Source organism: Otolemur garnettii, unplaced genomic scaffold (genome assembly GCF_000181295.1).
Source record: "Otolemur garnettii isolate 467f Iridium unplaced genomic scaffold, OtoGar3 scaffold00018, whole genome shotgun sequence".
In the NCBI taxonomy this organism is placed as follows: domain Eukaryota; kingdom Metazoa; phylum Chordata; class Mammalia; order Primates; family Galagidae; genus Otolemur; species Otolemur garnettii.
This window is the reverse complement of record NW_003852413.1, coordinates 8,325,374-8,340,235: the sequence shown is the minus strand read 5'-3', so window position 1 is coordinate 8,340,235 and position 14,862 is coordinate 8,325,374. Positions and strand designations below refer to the sequence as shown.

The 14,862-nt window shown below is 52.9% G+C and overlaps 1 protein-coding gene across 4 annotated transcripts in view; it reads right to left on the bottom strand.

The window, feature by feature from the left end:
• Positions 1 to 1,193: 1,193 nt before the first annotated feature.
• CDC42EP4 (CDC42 effector protein 4) overlaps positions 1,194 to 14,862 on the bottom strand; it is a 22,318-nt gene continuing 8,649 nt past the window's right edge. For 3 of the 4 annotated variants that reach the window (XM_003786163.3, XM_023511128.1, XM_023511127.1), the window contains exon 2: positions 1,194 to 4,068. In XM_003786163.3, the coding sequence (XP_003786211.1) occupies positions 2,897 to 3,958 (1,062 nt within the window). In that variant the 5' untranslated portion in view covers positions 3,959 to 4,068 and the 3' untranslated portion in view covers positions 1,194 to 2,896. Of the gene's footprint in view, positions 4,069 to 12,307; positions 12,323 to 14,862 lie in introns of those variants that run through there. The other variant, XM_023511129.1, reaches the window with a different exon arrangement.

Genomic DNA, 14,862 nt, shown 5'->3' with positions numbered 1-14,862 from the left:
ACCCTTGAAGCTGAGGGTCAAGCCGGCCCCTTTTCTATCAATAGTGGAGAAACAGACCTCGGGGCTTGGGGTGCTGAAGTTCTGTGGACCCTCGAGTCCTTCGCTGGGCAGTGTAGGACAGCAGTGCTTCCCTCTGAGGAGACTGTCACCCCACTCATCTGCCCGGGCCTCACCTAGACACTGCCTTTCTTTCCCCAGCCTCTAGAGTAGACTGTAGCCCCCAGGGACCTGTCTCCCTGCTCCCATCTCTACCCCCTCTTCCCACTCCCTCCCTTGGAGTCATCACAAGGCCCTGGGTGGGTGTATTTTAATTATTCCTCTAACTGCTTCCCAGAGACATAATGAGTGGGGAGCCTGAATTTCCTGCAGATGCTCAGGGGAGAGGGGAAGGGTTTTCACCAGGAACTCCAGGGCACTGGGATCCTGAGATTTCCCCAGCTTTCTGGAAAGCAAGTGAGAGCTTCAGCCAGCAGTGAGCCAACCCTGCCTGGGCCAGTGTTCCCTTCCCAGAGGCGCCCAGAGGGGGATATGGAGGCAGAGGGGTCCCTGGGTCGTCACTCCCTGGTCTTATTTCCCGAGGCACTCAGGAGTGCTGGGGGTTTGAATGATGTCCCCACCCTAACACTAACTGGTCTGTGGAGAAGACAGCCTTGTGGCCCCTCTAAGCACATTTCTTTATCTGGAAGATAGGGATACCCAGACTCTGGCTGAGCCTCAAGGTTGTACCAATGACTTGCCCCATGTAAGTTGATTCTGCAGGCCTGAACAGGGCAATCCTTTCCCCTCCCCGAGAACCAAGTGCAGAGCCTGCCATGCCACCATCCTGGTGGTGACAGCTCCCACACACGTCCATATCTAGGGGCTTAGGAGAACACAGCCTCCTGCATCCTAATCACAACTGGGTACCCCCGGCCCCGCCCTGTAAGGGTGGGAAGAGTCCCATTTTACAATGGAGGATGAGGCACAGGGCATGTAAGTGACGAAGTGCCAAGGCCTCCAAGTGTGGGTAGTTGGGACATGTGAGGCAGAGGAGCACACGAGGGCTTGTCCTTCCCAGAGGCTGCAGAACAGTTCCGGAGGGCAGGGCCCCAAGAGTCACAGAGAGGCTGCCTCAGGCCCCTGTGGTCCGGCAGGGCCAGCCTCAGGACCCCATCCTGAAATAACCCTTCCCAAAAGCAGACAGAGACGCCAGGCATGCTATAGGGCTTTTTTAATGTTTCCTCACTTTTTAAACAATATCATGAAAAAAACAGAGTTTAGAATCTGTAACTGACCTGGATGGGTTTCAAGGGCAGCTGGTGGGGGTCGTGCCCTCCCCCACCGTGGGAACTGAGCCACTACAAACGGAAGCACCAAGGGGGCACTGAGTTAGGGACTAAGTTAGTGTCTCGGAATCAGGGACTGGCAGAACATCGGAGGCCAGAGCCCTGTGGGGGACCCTCCCCAGCTGGGCCCTAATCAGTTCCATCTCTCCCTCTCCTGGATACCGTGGATACAGGGAGGTGGGTCAGCCTGTTTGCAGGACAGAAAAACAGTCAGCAGCAGTCCCTCCATCCCCAAGCTTCTTTTGGCTCAATCCCCTCAGGTAGAATTACAGGATGCAGGGTGAAACTTGAATTTCAGGAAAATGACAAATAATTTTTTTGATATAAATCTGTTCCAAATATTGCATGGGGCATATTCATACTAAAAAATGTTCTTTTATTTAAATTTCAATGCAGCATTCTGGGTGGTTTTGTTTTTGCTAAATTTGGCAACCCTACCCTCAGGGACCTAGCCTTGGAAGTGGGGGAGGGGCCCAAGAAAGAGGGGGAAGTAGCCGGGACTCAGGGTGTACAGGGAAGGAGAGGGGAGGGCAGGGCCAGCCAGGAGCAGCTCCCCCCACCCCCATAGGAGTAAAATAGTCTTTTCAAAGAAATCATTCTCCAGGACTTTCTACACTGGCCTTCTGCTGTTAATAGCCATGGGGAGGGAGGAAACCAAACAGACACCCTCCGTATAATTCTAAATAAAGAATAAAGTTGGGAGGTGCTAATGTTGTTGAGCTGGTTTCTTTGCCAAAGGATGTCCCCAGATTTAACTGTTCTGATAGTCACTGTGAATTTCCAGGAGACTTTGTATCAAGGTTTTCTAAAAGGGTTTTGAGTCCCCTTCTGGGGACAGAACTATGAACACCATCCTGACATTACTCTAGAAGGATTTAAACATAATAAAGAACAAACCAACCCCTGGGGACTGAGCAGTGAGCGCCCCAGTCCCGTTCCTAGTGTCATCCTGGGAGGAGCCCTTCTTGAAAATCCAAGAAGCCTGGGGGCTTCCTTTTTTTTGGTCCTGTTCTCTTCCCCTGGAAGGGGCTGCGTTTAGTGTACACATTTGGGGTGTCCCTCACCCCCACCCCCAGTCCAGGTCAGCTCCAAGGAGCCCCGCGCTTTCTGGTGCAGGGGCTGGGCAGTGTGACCACCCCCTTCCTTCTGCTGCACACACTCCATCAGCCATCACCGCTGGTCACAGCAGAAACACCAGTAGGGAAGAGGACAGTCAGGTGTTCCCAGCCCTGGAGCCAAGGCTGCCTCTGGGTTGCACATAGCGGGAACTCAGGTTGACATGTGGCATCCATCTGAGGCTGGGGTGCAGAAAAGGGAGGCCCAGGGAGGAAAGCTGACTCCTGCCTCAAGGACACAGCCTCAGGGACGGTAGGATGTGCATGGTGAATGAAGTTCCCTGGGTCCGCTGAGGGCCCTCAGATCTGGCCGTTATCCTTCCTCCCTTATCCACAAGGTCCAGGGTCTGTGGCCTGATGCACAAGGATCTTGGCTACCCCTGTACTACAAGGTCAAAGGTCAGAGTGAGTGGGGGCCGGGAGGAGATGCAGCCAATCCTTGGAGCGACCCAGGCCTCACACTCGGATCTCCTCCTCTTCCTCCTCCTCATCCATGAAGGAGAATTCCTTGTCTGGCTGCCTGGTGAGAGCGGCTCGAGCCCTGTCTTGGCCGCGGAAGGCAGGGCTGCGTTCCTCCAGGATGCCGGAGGTGTAGCTGGACAGGGAGCTGCTGTCCCGAGTGGTGTGGCTGCCCACACTGCGGGCTGAACCAGGGCTCGGGGCGGCTGCTGCCCACCCCTCATCCTCCAGAGCACGGTAGGGCAAGTCCTGGCCGGCCTTGCCTTCCTGCCTCGCCATGGGAGGGGCTGCCGAGGCAGGAAGGGGAGCCTGGGTGACAGAGCCAGGGTCCATGTCGCCGTGGTAGCAGCCATCCTCCTCTGCGGGGTCCCACTCCTCCTTGTCCATGATGCTGAGCACATCACCCAGCATGGAGGGCCCCAGGTCGATGTGGAAGGACATGATGGACTCTGCATGCTTCAGCCCATAGCTGGCCTTGGGCACAATGGGCAGATCTGTCAGGTCCCCAAAGGCTTGCTCATCAAGAAGTGGGTCGGGGGAGTGGGGGCCTGTGGCCCCATTCCGCCGGGGCATGGCCTCCTGGACACCTGCCTCCTCATTGCCGCCCTCCTCGGCAGCAGCCTTCTTCACGGGGCTGGATGACAGGCTTTTGGGTAGCTTGCTGGAGCCCTTCTCCACAGCCTCCTTTTCATTGAGCTGGGGCAGGGACATGGCATTTTTGACGAAGATGGCCGAGTCCCGCAGGGACCCCAGCATGTCCCTCTGCTCCCGATCCCCTCTCGTCACCGACTGTGACCGCTTGCTGCCCCGGAACTTCCGGGACAGGAGGCTGCGTTTGGAAGACGAGGAGGAGGCCTGTTCATCCAAGGATGCCCCGTCCAGCTCGCCAGCCTTGCTATTGAGGAAGGAGGTGTCCCCAAAGGCGTCTCCAGCCCGGCCTACATGCATTGTGTGGCGGAAGTCACCCAGTGGGGCGCTGATCATCTCGGCTGTGAGGTCCACGCGGGAACGGCGCTTGGAGTGCACTGAGCTGGACACCAGCTGCTTGAGGATCGGCATTTTGCCAGAGGGGTGAGGAGGAGGGTCCCCCCAGGTAGCAGATGAGTCTGGGTTCAGATCTAAAGTCCAAGTCCAGTGGGTGGAGGGGAAGTCACGAGGAGATCATAGGGCTGCAGGCAGAGGACAGGAAGCAAAGGGTTAACACAGGCTGGATGCGCAGCAAAAAAACCCATCTGCCAAGGAGTTGTCTTTTAAATCCCAGCTCTCCCACTGAAGTGAAATAATGTGACATGAGCCAGCAATCAGTTTTATAACCCTGCCTATTTCACCTATACGCTCTCAGAGCAGAGGAGTGATTTTGCAAATCTGGTTAGCATTCCTGTTGGCATAGACAGACTTTTCCTGAAACTTGAAAGAGGTTTAATCTTTCTTCTAAGGGACAATGCCTCCCCTACCCCTGCAAACCAGGATGCTGCTACAGCAGACAGCGCCACACCTATAGACAGGTGTACACGGTTATCCCGAAGGCAGTCCAGGGGAGAAATTGGGTCTGACTTGGCTCCTATGAACAGCCAGCCTGGAGACATGCTGTAAGTTCTTCCAGCTGTCTAACCTCAACCCCTACGGAGTTAAAGGACATCTCAGTCTGAGTCACAGTCCTCAGACAGTGAAAGGAATGGACAAGACCAGCCCAGTGAGGACAGACACTGCCCAGCTCCTCTGTGTACATGGGTGGCACAGTTCTCCTTCTGAATCAGAATTGGGGTGGGGCTGCTGGGACCCACAGAACCAGCTCCCCGGCCTTTCAGTCCTTGCTGGATGTCCTGTCAATGTGGATCCTGCCTGTGACATCTCCACTGCAGTGCCCCAAGCTCTCTGCCGAAGATCTACCTTCCCTACTCTCAGGGAGATCAAGACTGATCAAGACTGGGGTGGCCCAGCAGCTGTAATCATTAGGGCAGAGGGAGGCACAGGCTGGACTCTAGGTGACTTAGGCTCCTGAGTGATAAACCAGAAATCCAAAGACCAGCAGCAGTGGAGCCCAGAGGGGCTTGGAGGCACCATCTATGCCTCTCTTGACAAGGGCCAAGCTTAAGTTCAGTGTTGGGGCCAAAACAGCCCCTTTCTCCCCTAAGGGACTTGTCCCAAATGTAGCTGGGCAGAGTGGAGGAAGACAAGTCAGGGCAGACTAGGCCACCAGGTGCCTGCCTCCTAACCTGGTCCTGCCAGCAGAACCCTCCCCAGGGGCACCCTCAGTTCAGACTTTCCCACTGCCCAGACAGTGAGTGGCCACTTGAGGCCACAGCATCCCACCTGGCCCCTAACATCAGCCTAGCAGTTCTCCCTGTCTCCCCAGCTGTCTCTCTCCAGTCCACCCTTCATCTCTTAGCTAGAACAAGATCCATCCACAGAGGACGCCCACCGAGGGAAGGCCCTTGACCAGTGACCAGGCCCTGCCTTTCTCTCCAACTTGTCTCTTGCCCCTCCTGTCCTTCTGTGCTCAGCTCTAGCTCCTGAGCTTCTGCGAGGGACACGCCCAACATCCTTTAGGGCTCAGTTCTCAAGAAACCTTCCTCAGCCGGGGGAGTCCTCCTGGCCACCTGCCCTCTCATGGCACTCTGGATGTCCCCGCTCCTTGCTGGTTGGACTGTAATTTTCCCACTGGAGTGTGAGCTTCCAGAGCATTCTGACAGGTCTGCTCACCAATGAATCTGGTCCAGCAGGGCATCCCTCACCACCTCCGCTTCTCTCCTCATCTTGGCCAACAGCTCAGCTCCGGGGCTCCCTGCCTGACTACTCTGAGTCCTGTCATCCATCCCTCACGTTCTCATTCTCCTGCTAAGCAGCTGCTACCTAGTCTGATGGCTCCCCCCACCAGCAAGTGACCCCCTCCTGATGCCCAGGCAGGCATATTGCTTATCATTCAGCAAACAAACTTCCCTGGGGCAGGCAGGGGAGCCAGGCGCCAGGGTGGACCTCCCACACAGAATAGGGCAAAGACTCTCCTGGCAGGCTCCAAGCTAAACCTCTATAATCAGTCATCAGTCAGCCCTCCCTCCTCCCCACCAAGCCCTTAGGAAAGTCACCTTCCCCTAACCCTAACCAGAATTGTCCCTGGGGTACCCCTCCTGTCCTACCCCATTCTCTACACAATTAGACACTGGATAGCCAGACCAGGAGTGGACACTTTTTGCCAAAGGCCCGAGTGAATGAATATTCTTAGCTTAGTGGCTGTAGGAGCTTTGTCACAGCTACTTGGTCTTCTTTGCATCAAAGTAGCCATAGGCAACTTGTCAAAAAATAGACGTGGCTGTGCTCCAATAAAGCTTTATTTATAGAGAGCTTCTTGGTTGGTGAGCACACCAAGGTGCTGGGAGGGTGGGGCAGGCTGCCTCCACCCTATACCTTGCCCCCTTGACTGTTCCTGAGCTGTATCCTTTATAATAAACAGTAAAAGTAAACAGAACAAAATAAGCCACCCCCCCACCTTTATTACAAAAACAAATGATAGGCTGGATTTGCCCCATGGGCTACAGTTTGTGGATCCCTGAATATGGTATGTGACCTTCTGGGCCAGCCCTGGACCTCCAGGTCAAACTTTGGGGAAAATTCTCTAGGGCTAAGAGAAAAGTAGAGTCTGCCTCCTCGGTCACATTGGGAACCAAAGGAAAATAAGCACGATTTCAAATGAACTCTCAGTCTCAGGCACCTGCTGCTGCCAGTGCAGGCAGTGAGGGGACCGGGAGGGCCTTGTCTTCCACCTGCCTGCAACCCAGCCCCTGGCTCTACGCACAGAATCCTAAAATCGCAGAGGTAGTGAGGACATCAGTGAGAGGATGGTCCCATCCTTCATTGTATGGATGAGAAATAGTTCCCTTGGCGCAAAGTGGCTTGCCCTGATTTAGACCCTGAAGGACAGAGCTGGGTGAGAGGCCCGATCTCCTGGCCGGGTGCTCTTTCCACCCCACTCCAGGCCCTTCTCTGACTCTCTGGTGGTCACACCGCTAACTAGCGTCCCCCACGGGTGCTCCTACCCATGACTGGCTGGGCAATCTAGGAAAGGGGGATCTGGTGCAGTCCTAGAGCAGGCGCTGACACTGTTGGTACTTTGGGCTGCATGGTTTTTTTCTGGGGAAGGGGGGGTTGTCCTGTGCACCACAGGGGGTTCAGCAGCATCCTTAGCCTCTGCCTACCAGGTGACAGCAGCATCTGCCCCACCGCCATGACAACCAGAATTGTCTCAAGAAACTTTCCAACGTTCCCTGGGAGGCAAAACTGCCCCATGCTGAGAACCACCGACCCACAGTGAGAACACATAGGTGAGAACAGAGCAGGTGCGACTTGCCAGGTGAGACAACAGCAAAAAGGGAGGTGGGGAGGAGGCAAGAGGCATTGGAATTGGGAGGGAACACATGACAGGGACCTCCAGAGTTGCGTGAGGGTTTCAGCGTAACGGCAGGAATGCCCAGGCCGAGGAGCACGTCACCCTCTGTGGTTTCCTGATCTTAAGTGCTTATTAGAAAGAAGAGAAAAGAAACCACAGGCCCTGCTGTCTGTGCTGCACGCCACTGTGGCCGCCAGAAGGACCAGGTATCCTGGCATGGGTCCTCCCTGCCCCCCAGCACATCCTCCCTCCCCTCCAAGCACATCCTTGTGGGTCAGAGGAGACAGTGAGGAACTTAAAATCCACACGAGGTGCTGCCACATTCACGCACACCCACCCTAGGCCAGAAGCCCCAGGGTCTTCCCACAGCCCCACACCACAGAAGGGCAGGCCCCAGTCTGCCCAGTGCTGTCTGCTTCCTGCGGTCACACTCCTGAGGGGGGCGGCAGGGGGGTTGGCTTGTGAAAAGCCACCTTCAACATCCAGCAGGTAAGGGTCTGAGACAGCTGGGGCCTCAATATCATTGCCTGTTTGGGTCACCACCCCAGCCAGGAAGTAGTGGGGTCCCAGCACTCAGAATACACAGGCCAAGCAGCAGGCTGGAGGGCCAGGGAGGGCTCACCCAATGGGCTGTGTTAAGTCCTTGGTTTCACTGGCCTGCGTGACATCGAGTCACCTGGAGCTTCCAACAGAGAACATGGAATTTCAAGGTAAGCAAGCGAGGACAGCCCTTGCTCCAGCCTGAGGCTGGGACCACTCCTGGGGGTGGGGGGTAGCAGTTTGGGAGGCTACAGTGCCCAACCCAGAAGGGGACGGTGCCACAGGGAGCTACGGCTTTTGGAGGCATGTTGCTGGGCACCATGACTCAGCTGTGGGGAAGTGGCCGAAACAAGCTGCCCAACAACGGGCAGCCACTCCCCCACAGCCTGCCCTGGGAGGGACACCCGCTCCCCACCCCGGAAGCCACATCCCACTTTCCCAGCAGGGCAGAAAAACAGCTCACAGCTCTCTCTGGAGCCTTGGGAGGACCAGATTCCTCTACCCTCAGCCCGCTGACCACAGACCCTGCCCTGAAGGCAGAAGCGGTGAGCCCTCCCCAGAAGGCCAGTCCCTGGCTGGGTCTACTCCTACCAGGCCCATAGCTCAGCCCCAGTCTTGGGACTAAATTGGAAAAGCTTGCCTGGATCCCTCGCCCCCCTTCCTGGCAGGATGCACAAAGAGCACAGCCCTCGCAGGTCAGCCAGCCTAGCAGCCCTGAGCCTGAGACAAAAGGGCAGGCTGGACCAACACACCCTGTTCTAAGTGTCCAGGCAGAGGCCAGGCCTGAGCTCCCCTAGTGCAGCCAGGCTGGTCTCTCTCTGCACCTGCCCATGGCTAACCCTGGTATACAGAGCACACAACCCTCAATGCCCACTGCCACTTCCACTGGGCAGTGTGCCCTCCATCAGCCTAGCCGGGTTGTTCTGACCATCCACGTGACACTGGCTCTAGGCAATGTGGCTGGAGAGAAGAGGCCTTTTGGCACATAACAACTTTAGTCCTGACTTGGACTGGCTACAGGAGGCTTTGTTCATTTGCTCATCATTCATTCATTCTTTCAATGACTTTCTGCAGACCCACCAATACAGACGCCTCTAGGCCCTGGAGATAAAGCAGTGAAAATAACACATTGTGTTATTACGTGTAGTATGAGCATGCACGGGTGGGGGATGGAGGTGTGAACCTCTAAGTAAAACAGCATCTGGTATTACTGACTGTGAGGAGGGGAAGGGAAACGGGGTGATGCCAGCAGGTGTGTGTCTGGGGGAGGAGGGTCTGGGGAAGGCCCTCACAGTGAGCTGAGCCAAAAGATGAGAAGGAACCACCCGTCAAAGGCAGTCCAGGCGGAGGGAGCGGCTCGTGCAAAGACCCAGAGGTACGAACAAGCTTACGCTTGAGGAACAGAATGAAACGTGCATGGCCGGGGCCAGATCACACAGAGCTCTTCTGGTAGGACTAGGTAAAGAGTCTGGATGTCACTGTGTGTGCATGAGGAAACTGACGGCCATGTGTGAGCAAGCAAAATCTAATCTGTGCAGTTGGAGGCTCCCTGCATTGGTAGCACAGAGGGCAGCGAGCAGGAATTCAGTCAGGAGGCTGTGGTGAGAGTTTAGGTCAGAAAGGAGGGAGACCAGGGTGCAGCTGTGGCCAAGGAGGACAGAGGGGGACACATCAGGGTGCATCTTGGATACAGAAGCCCTAGGAGTTGCTGAGGGGCCAGAGTTGCTGCTCCCAGCCCCAGGCAACCTTTTCCTTGTCCACCTGGCAGGCGAGGGGCCCTTTGTCATGGGGAGGGGCTGACATCCTACCCCTAAGGCAGAACCTAACTCTGCCAAAGCAGGGAGGCATGCTGCCGTACACGTCTGAGGCTGTGCAGGGAACTCAATGGGCCACTAATCACTGAGATCTAAGGGACCCTGGCGTTTGTCACTGAAGAAAGATCTGAGGCTTTCTGGAATACTCACTAGCCTTGAGCTGCAAAGATGGGAAGGCACAGGGAAGGTAGAAGAATGTTCTACTCAAACAGCAGGATAGGGCTGAGGGCAGCTACGTGAATGGGAGAGAACTGTGGCTGCTTCATACAGGTCGTTACACATACCTGGAGGAATTGCAACAGGGACTGTGCCGTGATTTCTGGCTATCTGTAGTACTACTGGGAGTCTTTTAGCTCCTTCACGTCCCCTGCCAGGAAGGCCTCATACAGAAAGTGTGACGTCTCCACAAGTGTGAGGTTAAGGCTCACTGTCTTAAAATATTCTGAGTCGAGTAACCACAACTAATAATACTTGTTTTTAAATGTTCCTCAGGATGGGAACATCAAACATCACTATTATGATGCCTGTACCATTTACACGTCTGTATTAAATGTCTCCTTAAAATACCTGGGTGTGGTGGGATCATACTCCCAGAGATGGAAAGACCAAATTAAGAGCCTTACCCTAGGTCATGGATTGAAGCCAGCACTTAATTCCCACTTCGGGGCTCCATTAACCAAAATAGCAATGCAAGATCAAAAGTGTGGGGGCATTGCATGAAAATACTGAGCATATAATTTACACATGGGTATGTGTATGCAAATGTATTTTTTCAGGTTATATATGTGTCAATCTGTACATTCATTTTTAGTTTTCCTAGTTAAAAAAAAAAAAACAACCAAAGGCTTGGCACTTGTAGCTCAAGCAGCTAAGGTATCAGCCACATATACCAGAGCTGGCAGGTTCAAATCCAGCCTGGGCCTGCCAAACAATGACAACTACAACCAAAAAATAGCCGGGCATTGTGGCAGGTGCCTGTGGTCCCAGCTACTTGGGAGGCTGAGGCAAGAGAATCACTTAAGCCCAGAAGTTAGAGTTGCTGTGAGCTGTGATGACACAGCACTCTAGCCAGGGCGACAGCTTGAGGCTGTCTTAAAAACAAACCATCACCAACAATAAAAAAACACTACGAGTATTAGTTCTGGTGTGTCCTTACCGCATGTCAGTGGATTTTTTGACATATCCCTGAGGGTACTAAGCTACAGCACCCACGATGTCACATGATTCCCACTGAGACTGAGAGATGGACACCCAGGAGATAATCTAACCCAGTGGCCTGGATGAGGCTGTTAAGCAAGGAGAAGTGGCTTACCAGGGTCACAGAGTTCAACAGTGGCCCAGGTGGTACTAAGGCCCAAGGGGCTTGCCTCTCAATCTAAACAAGACATCTGACTTACTGCCAGGCACCAGGTCAGACCTTCTGGTGTTTGTTGCAACCTTGTCCAGATTAAAAGTTGAAAAAAGCTTCCTTCTCACCCAGCAACTGACACTAGATGCCACCAGGCAGGGAGAAAGTTATAAAACCCTGACCCAAGAGCTGCTCTCTGTCAAAGTGATCCCAGGGTGGGGTGGTCTTGGGGCACCTGCAACGAAGGTGAAGTGTCTTCAGATAATGGCTTTAAAATGAGTATGATTCAGGCTCGGGGCCTGTAGCACAGTGGTTACAGCACCAGCCACATATACCAAGGCTGGCGGGTTCGAACCCGGCCTGGGCCAGCTAAACGATGACAACTGCAACAAAAAGTAGCCGGTCATTGTGGCAGGTGCCTGTACTCCCAGCTACTTGGGAGGCTGAGGCAGGAGAATTGCTTAAGCCCAAGAGTTGGATGTTGCTGTGAACTGTGACGCCGCAGCACTCTACCCAGGGCAACATAGTGAGACTGTCTCAAAAACAAACAAAGAAAAAACACTAGTGTGATTCAGTAACCTCCGCATGAAGAAACCCAGCCCTATTAGAACTATTTCAGAGGAGGGAAAAAGTCACACAGATATTTGGTGAAACCTTACTTACAATAGCAAAAGACTCGGAACAACCTCCCGTCCAATGGTAAAGGACAGTCTAGGAAAGCTGGGAGCCATTAACTCAGCACAGTCACCAAAGACGGGAATGAAGCCCCCGCAGCCACGTGGAATGCTGTTTACCAAACGGCAGTGAGTGGAGGGGCAGGAAGAGGGCAGAACCATACGGTTGCTCACACACAGCGGTTATACCACCACACAGGCATTCGTGAATAAAGATGCAAAGGGCACGCAGAGAAAGAAAGTTTTGTTTGCCTGGAGAGGAAAACAGGCTGCTTCTTAAAAAAAAGTTGCCTTTAATGTGGTAATGCACTTTTAATTAAAAAAAAGAAAAATCCCAAAGCATCAAAGGTTGAAGGAAAGGTATTAATTTCCAAGCTATCTAGTTCTCGGGACTCAGCAGCTGAAGCCCAGTAAAGGCCCCAACCAGGGGTGTCTATCCACGCACCTTCCCCCCCCCCCCACCGCGCTCTTGTGTCTTAACAGTGACTCAATGTCTCTTTTCTTTCTCCTCCTCCTCCCAAGTTCCCCCAGAGCAGGACATGTTCGGTAGGTCTGCATTTTATTCTAAGTTGTCTGTAACAACCTGATGCCCAAGGAAATGTGGAGGTAAGAACCCCCACCTCCAATAATAAATAAATAAGAACTCACTCCCCAGCAGCTGCTTCCTGACGCCGGAGCCGCCTCCACTGAGCAGATGAGAGACAACAGTCACTCCCACCCCACCGGAGACTGGCCTCTTTCCAGTGACACTGATGCTCTGAGCTGAAGGCCAGCCTCCCACGGGACAGCGGGATCCGAGGAGACACATCCTGGGCAGGTGCAGGTTTTGCTCCTGCTCCACCTGTGGCCCCAGCTCGGTGAGACTGGTCAGTGTGAGGGAGCAGGGGAAAGGCAGAGAGGGTGGGGGAGGATCGCACCCGGCCACCGGCCAACCCCCAGACTGTGCGCAGAATTAGCACTGCTACCCACAGTTCCCACTCACTGGATGTCTGCCACAGGCCAGATGTTGTGCTTGGGACAACGTAAACTTGTGTCCTTGAACCTCAAAGCAACCCTAAAAGGAAGGTCCCATGATTTCCCCCTTTTTGATCTGCAATTCTTGTCTGTAAGGCCCCCAATTCCAAGCAAAGAAAACGGAGGCTCCGATGGAGTGGATTCTTCTCCACATCCTCACAGCGTCCACATGTTCGGGTGTTTGAGCCCACCGTGGGCAGACCTTGGAACTTCAGTTTCCCCTACGAGTAGGTGCTCCAGGCCCATGCAAATGGAGAGATAGGCTAGGAGGGGCTGGGGGATCCATTTATCTAAGACTCTTGGAACTGAGACTCAGGGAATCACCCCCGCATCAGAGATCTGCCCCCAGGGACGGCTGTATGTGAAGCCTCCTTAAAAGAGAGTCCTCTCAATGAGGCCCCTGTTCCCACTTCTGCCCCTGGGAGGTATGGGGGTGGGGGAGACGGATCACTCTAAAGCAGAAGCCAGGGCTCCTCTGGCGTAATTGGGAGTGGACAGCACAGAGCCCTGCTTCAGGCATTTTTATGCCTGCTCTGCACCAATCTTATCTTGCCTTCTTTGGTCGTTTCAGCTCCTGACAGGGAAGACTAGAACCCCGACCCAACATCGCTCTGAAACCTCCAGGCCCTAAGTGCACTCCACCCTCACTGCCTGGCGGCCCACGCAGCTCGGGCTTGTAGACGCAAAGGTGCCACTGCCCAGCCACACTGGAGCAGGTTCCATTTCCTAGAGAGAAGCGTCTTCTGCTTTCGTGGCCCCACCCTGGGAGGAAGAGAAAGAGGCAAGGTCCCAGATTTCGCTACATGTTCCCCACAGCTGCAAGCAGGGAGGCTGGGGAGGATGGTAAGTCAACCACAGCTGGCTCACAGGGTGAAATGGACGAGGAAGCAAGTCCCACCCGTGCCAGAGCTTCTCAGCTCCTTCCACTTTCCGATGCCTCCCTATGACTTATTCAGTGACTTACACCGACACTGGCAGCCACTCGCCTCACGTGGCCACTGAGCACTTGAAATGTAGTCAGTCCTAATGCAGAAGTGCCTGAGTGTAAAACACACACTGCATTTCAGAGACTCAGTATGAAAAAGAATGTATTTTTAATACACTAATGAGATTAACCTCATTACTATTGTTATGTTTTATACTGATATTAACGTGTTAATATACTTTATTTTGAACATAGTGGGCTAAATGAAATGCTTGATACACTTATTTCCTTTTATTTCTTAAAATGTAGCTGTTAAAAATGTCAGTTACACCTCATCTCTACTAAAATAGGTGCCCATAGTCCCAGCTACTCAGGAGGCTAAGGCAAGAGGATCACTTCAGCCCAAGAGCTTGAAGTTGCTGTGAGCTATGACACCACGGCATTGTACCCAGGGCAATGGATTGAGCCTTTGGTCTCGGAAACAAACAAACAAAAAAGTCAATTATGTACAGGACTTGCGTGAGACCTCTATCAACACTGATTTAAACATTTCCCCCTTATTACGCTAGCAGCACTTTCCATTATCAATGGGGCAATAAAGTCAACCATTCACATCTGGGCCACAATATTTACATGTTAACAAATTATGCTACATTATTTTAAATTGAGTCCTAATATTTAATTTTCACATCCACTTATCCACCCATAAATGGTAGATTGTTTTAGTCTTTGCTTGAAACTCTACAACTACCCTTTCAGTGAAACAGACCCCTATCTTTAACTATTTCCGGAGGATACATTCTTATAAATGAGTAAAATTACTTTCTTATTGTTAATTTGTTCTTTAGAGGTTATGCCAAGTTATAGTCCTATACTGGGGGACAATATCCCACCAGTATAGGATATTGCCCTACACCAAGGGCTACATTTTCTTTTACTGAACTTGAAAACAACACACACTCCCCCACCACCTTGAAGCTTACAATTTGCATCCCTTTTGATTACTAATGGGTGTAGTTTTTTAAAATGTGTTATTGGCAGCTGTATCTTTTCTCTTGTGAATTGCTTTCTGAACCCTTTTATCCATTTTCCTACCTGGGGGGTTGAGAGGCAAAGGCTTGGTCTTTTCAAGTGGATTTGAGGGACTTCCTTAAATGTTAAAGCTGCTTACATCTTTGACAGTCTTATTTTGCAAATATTTCTGCAAATTTATCATATGCTTGTTTACATTATGGTGATTTTACTGTCTGCTTTCCCATGGAGT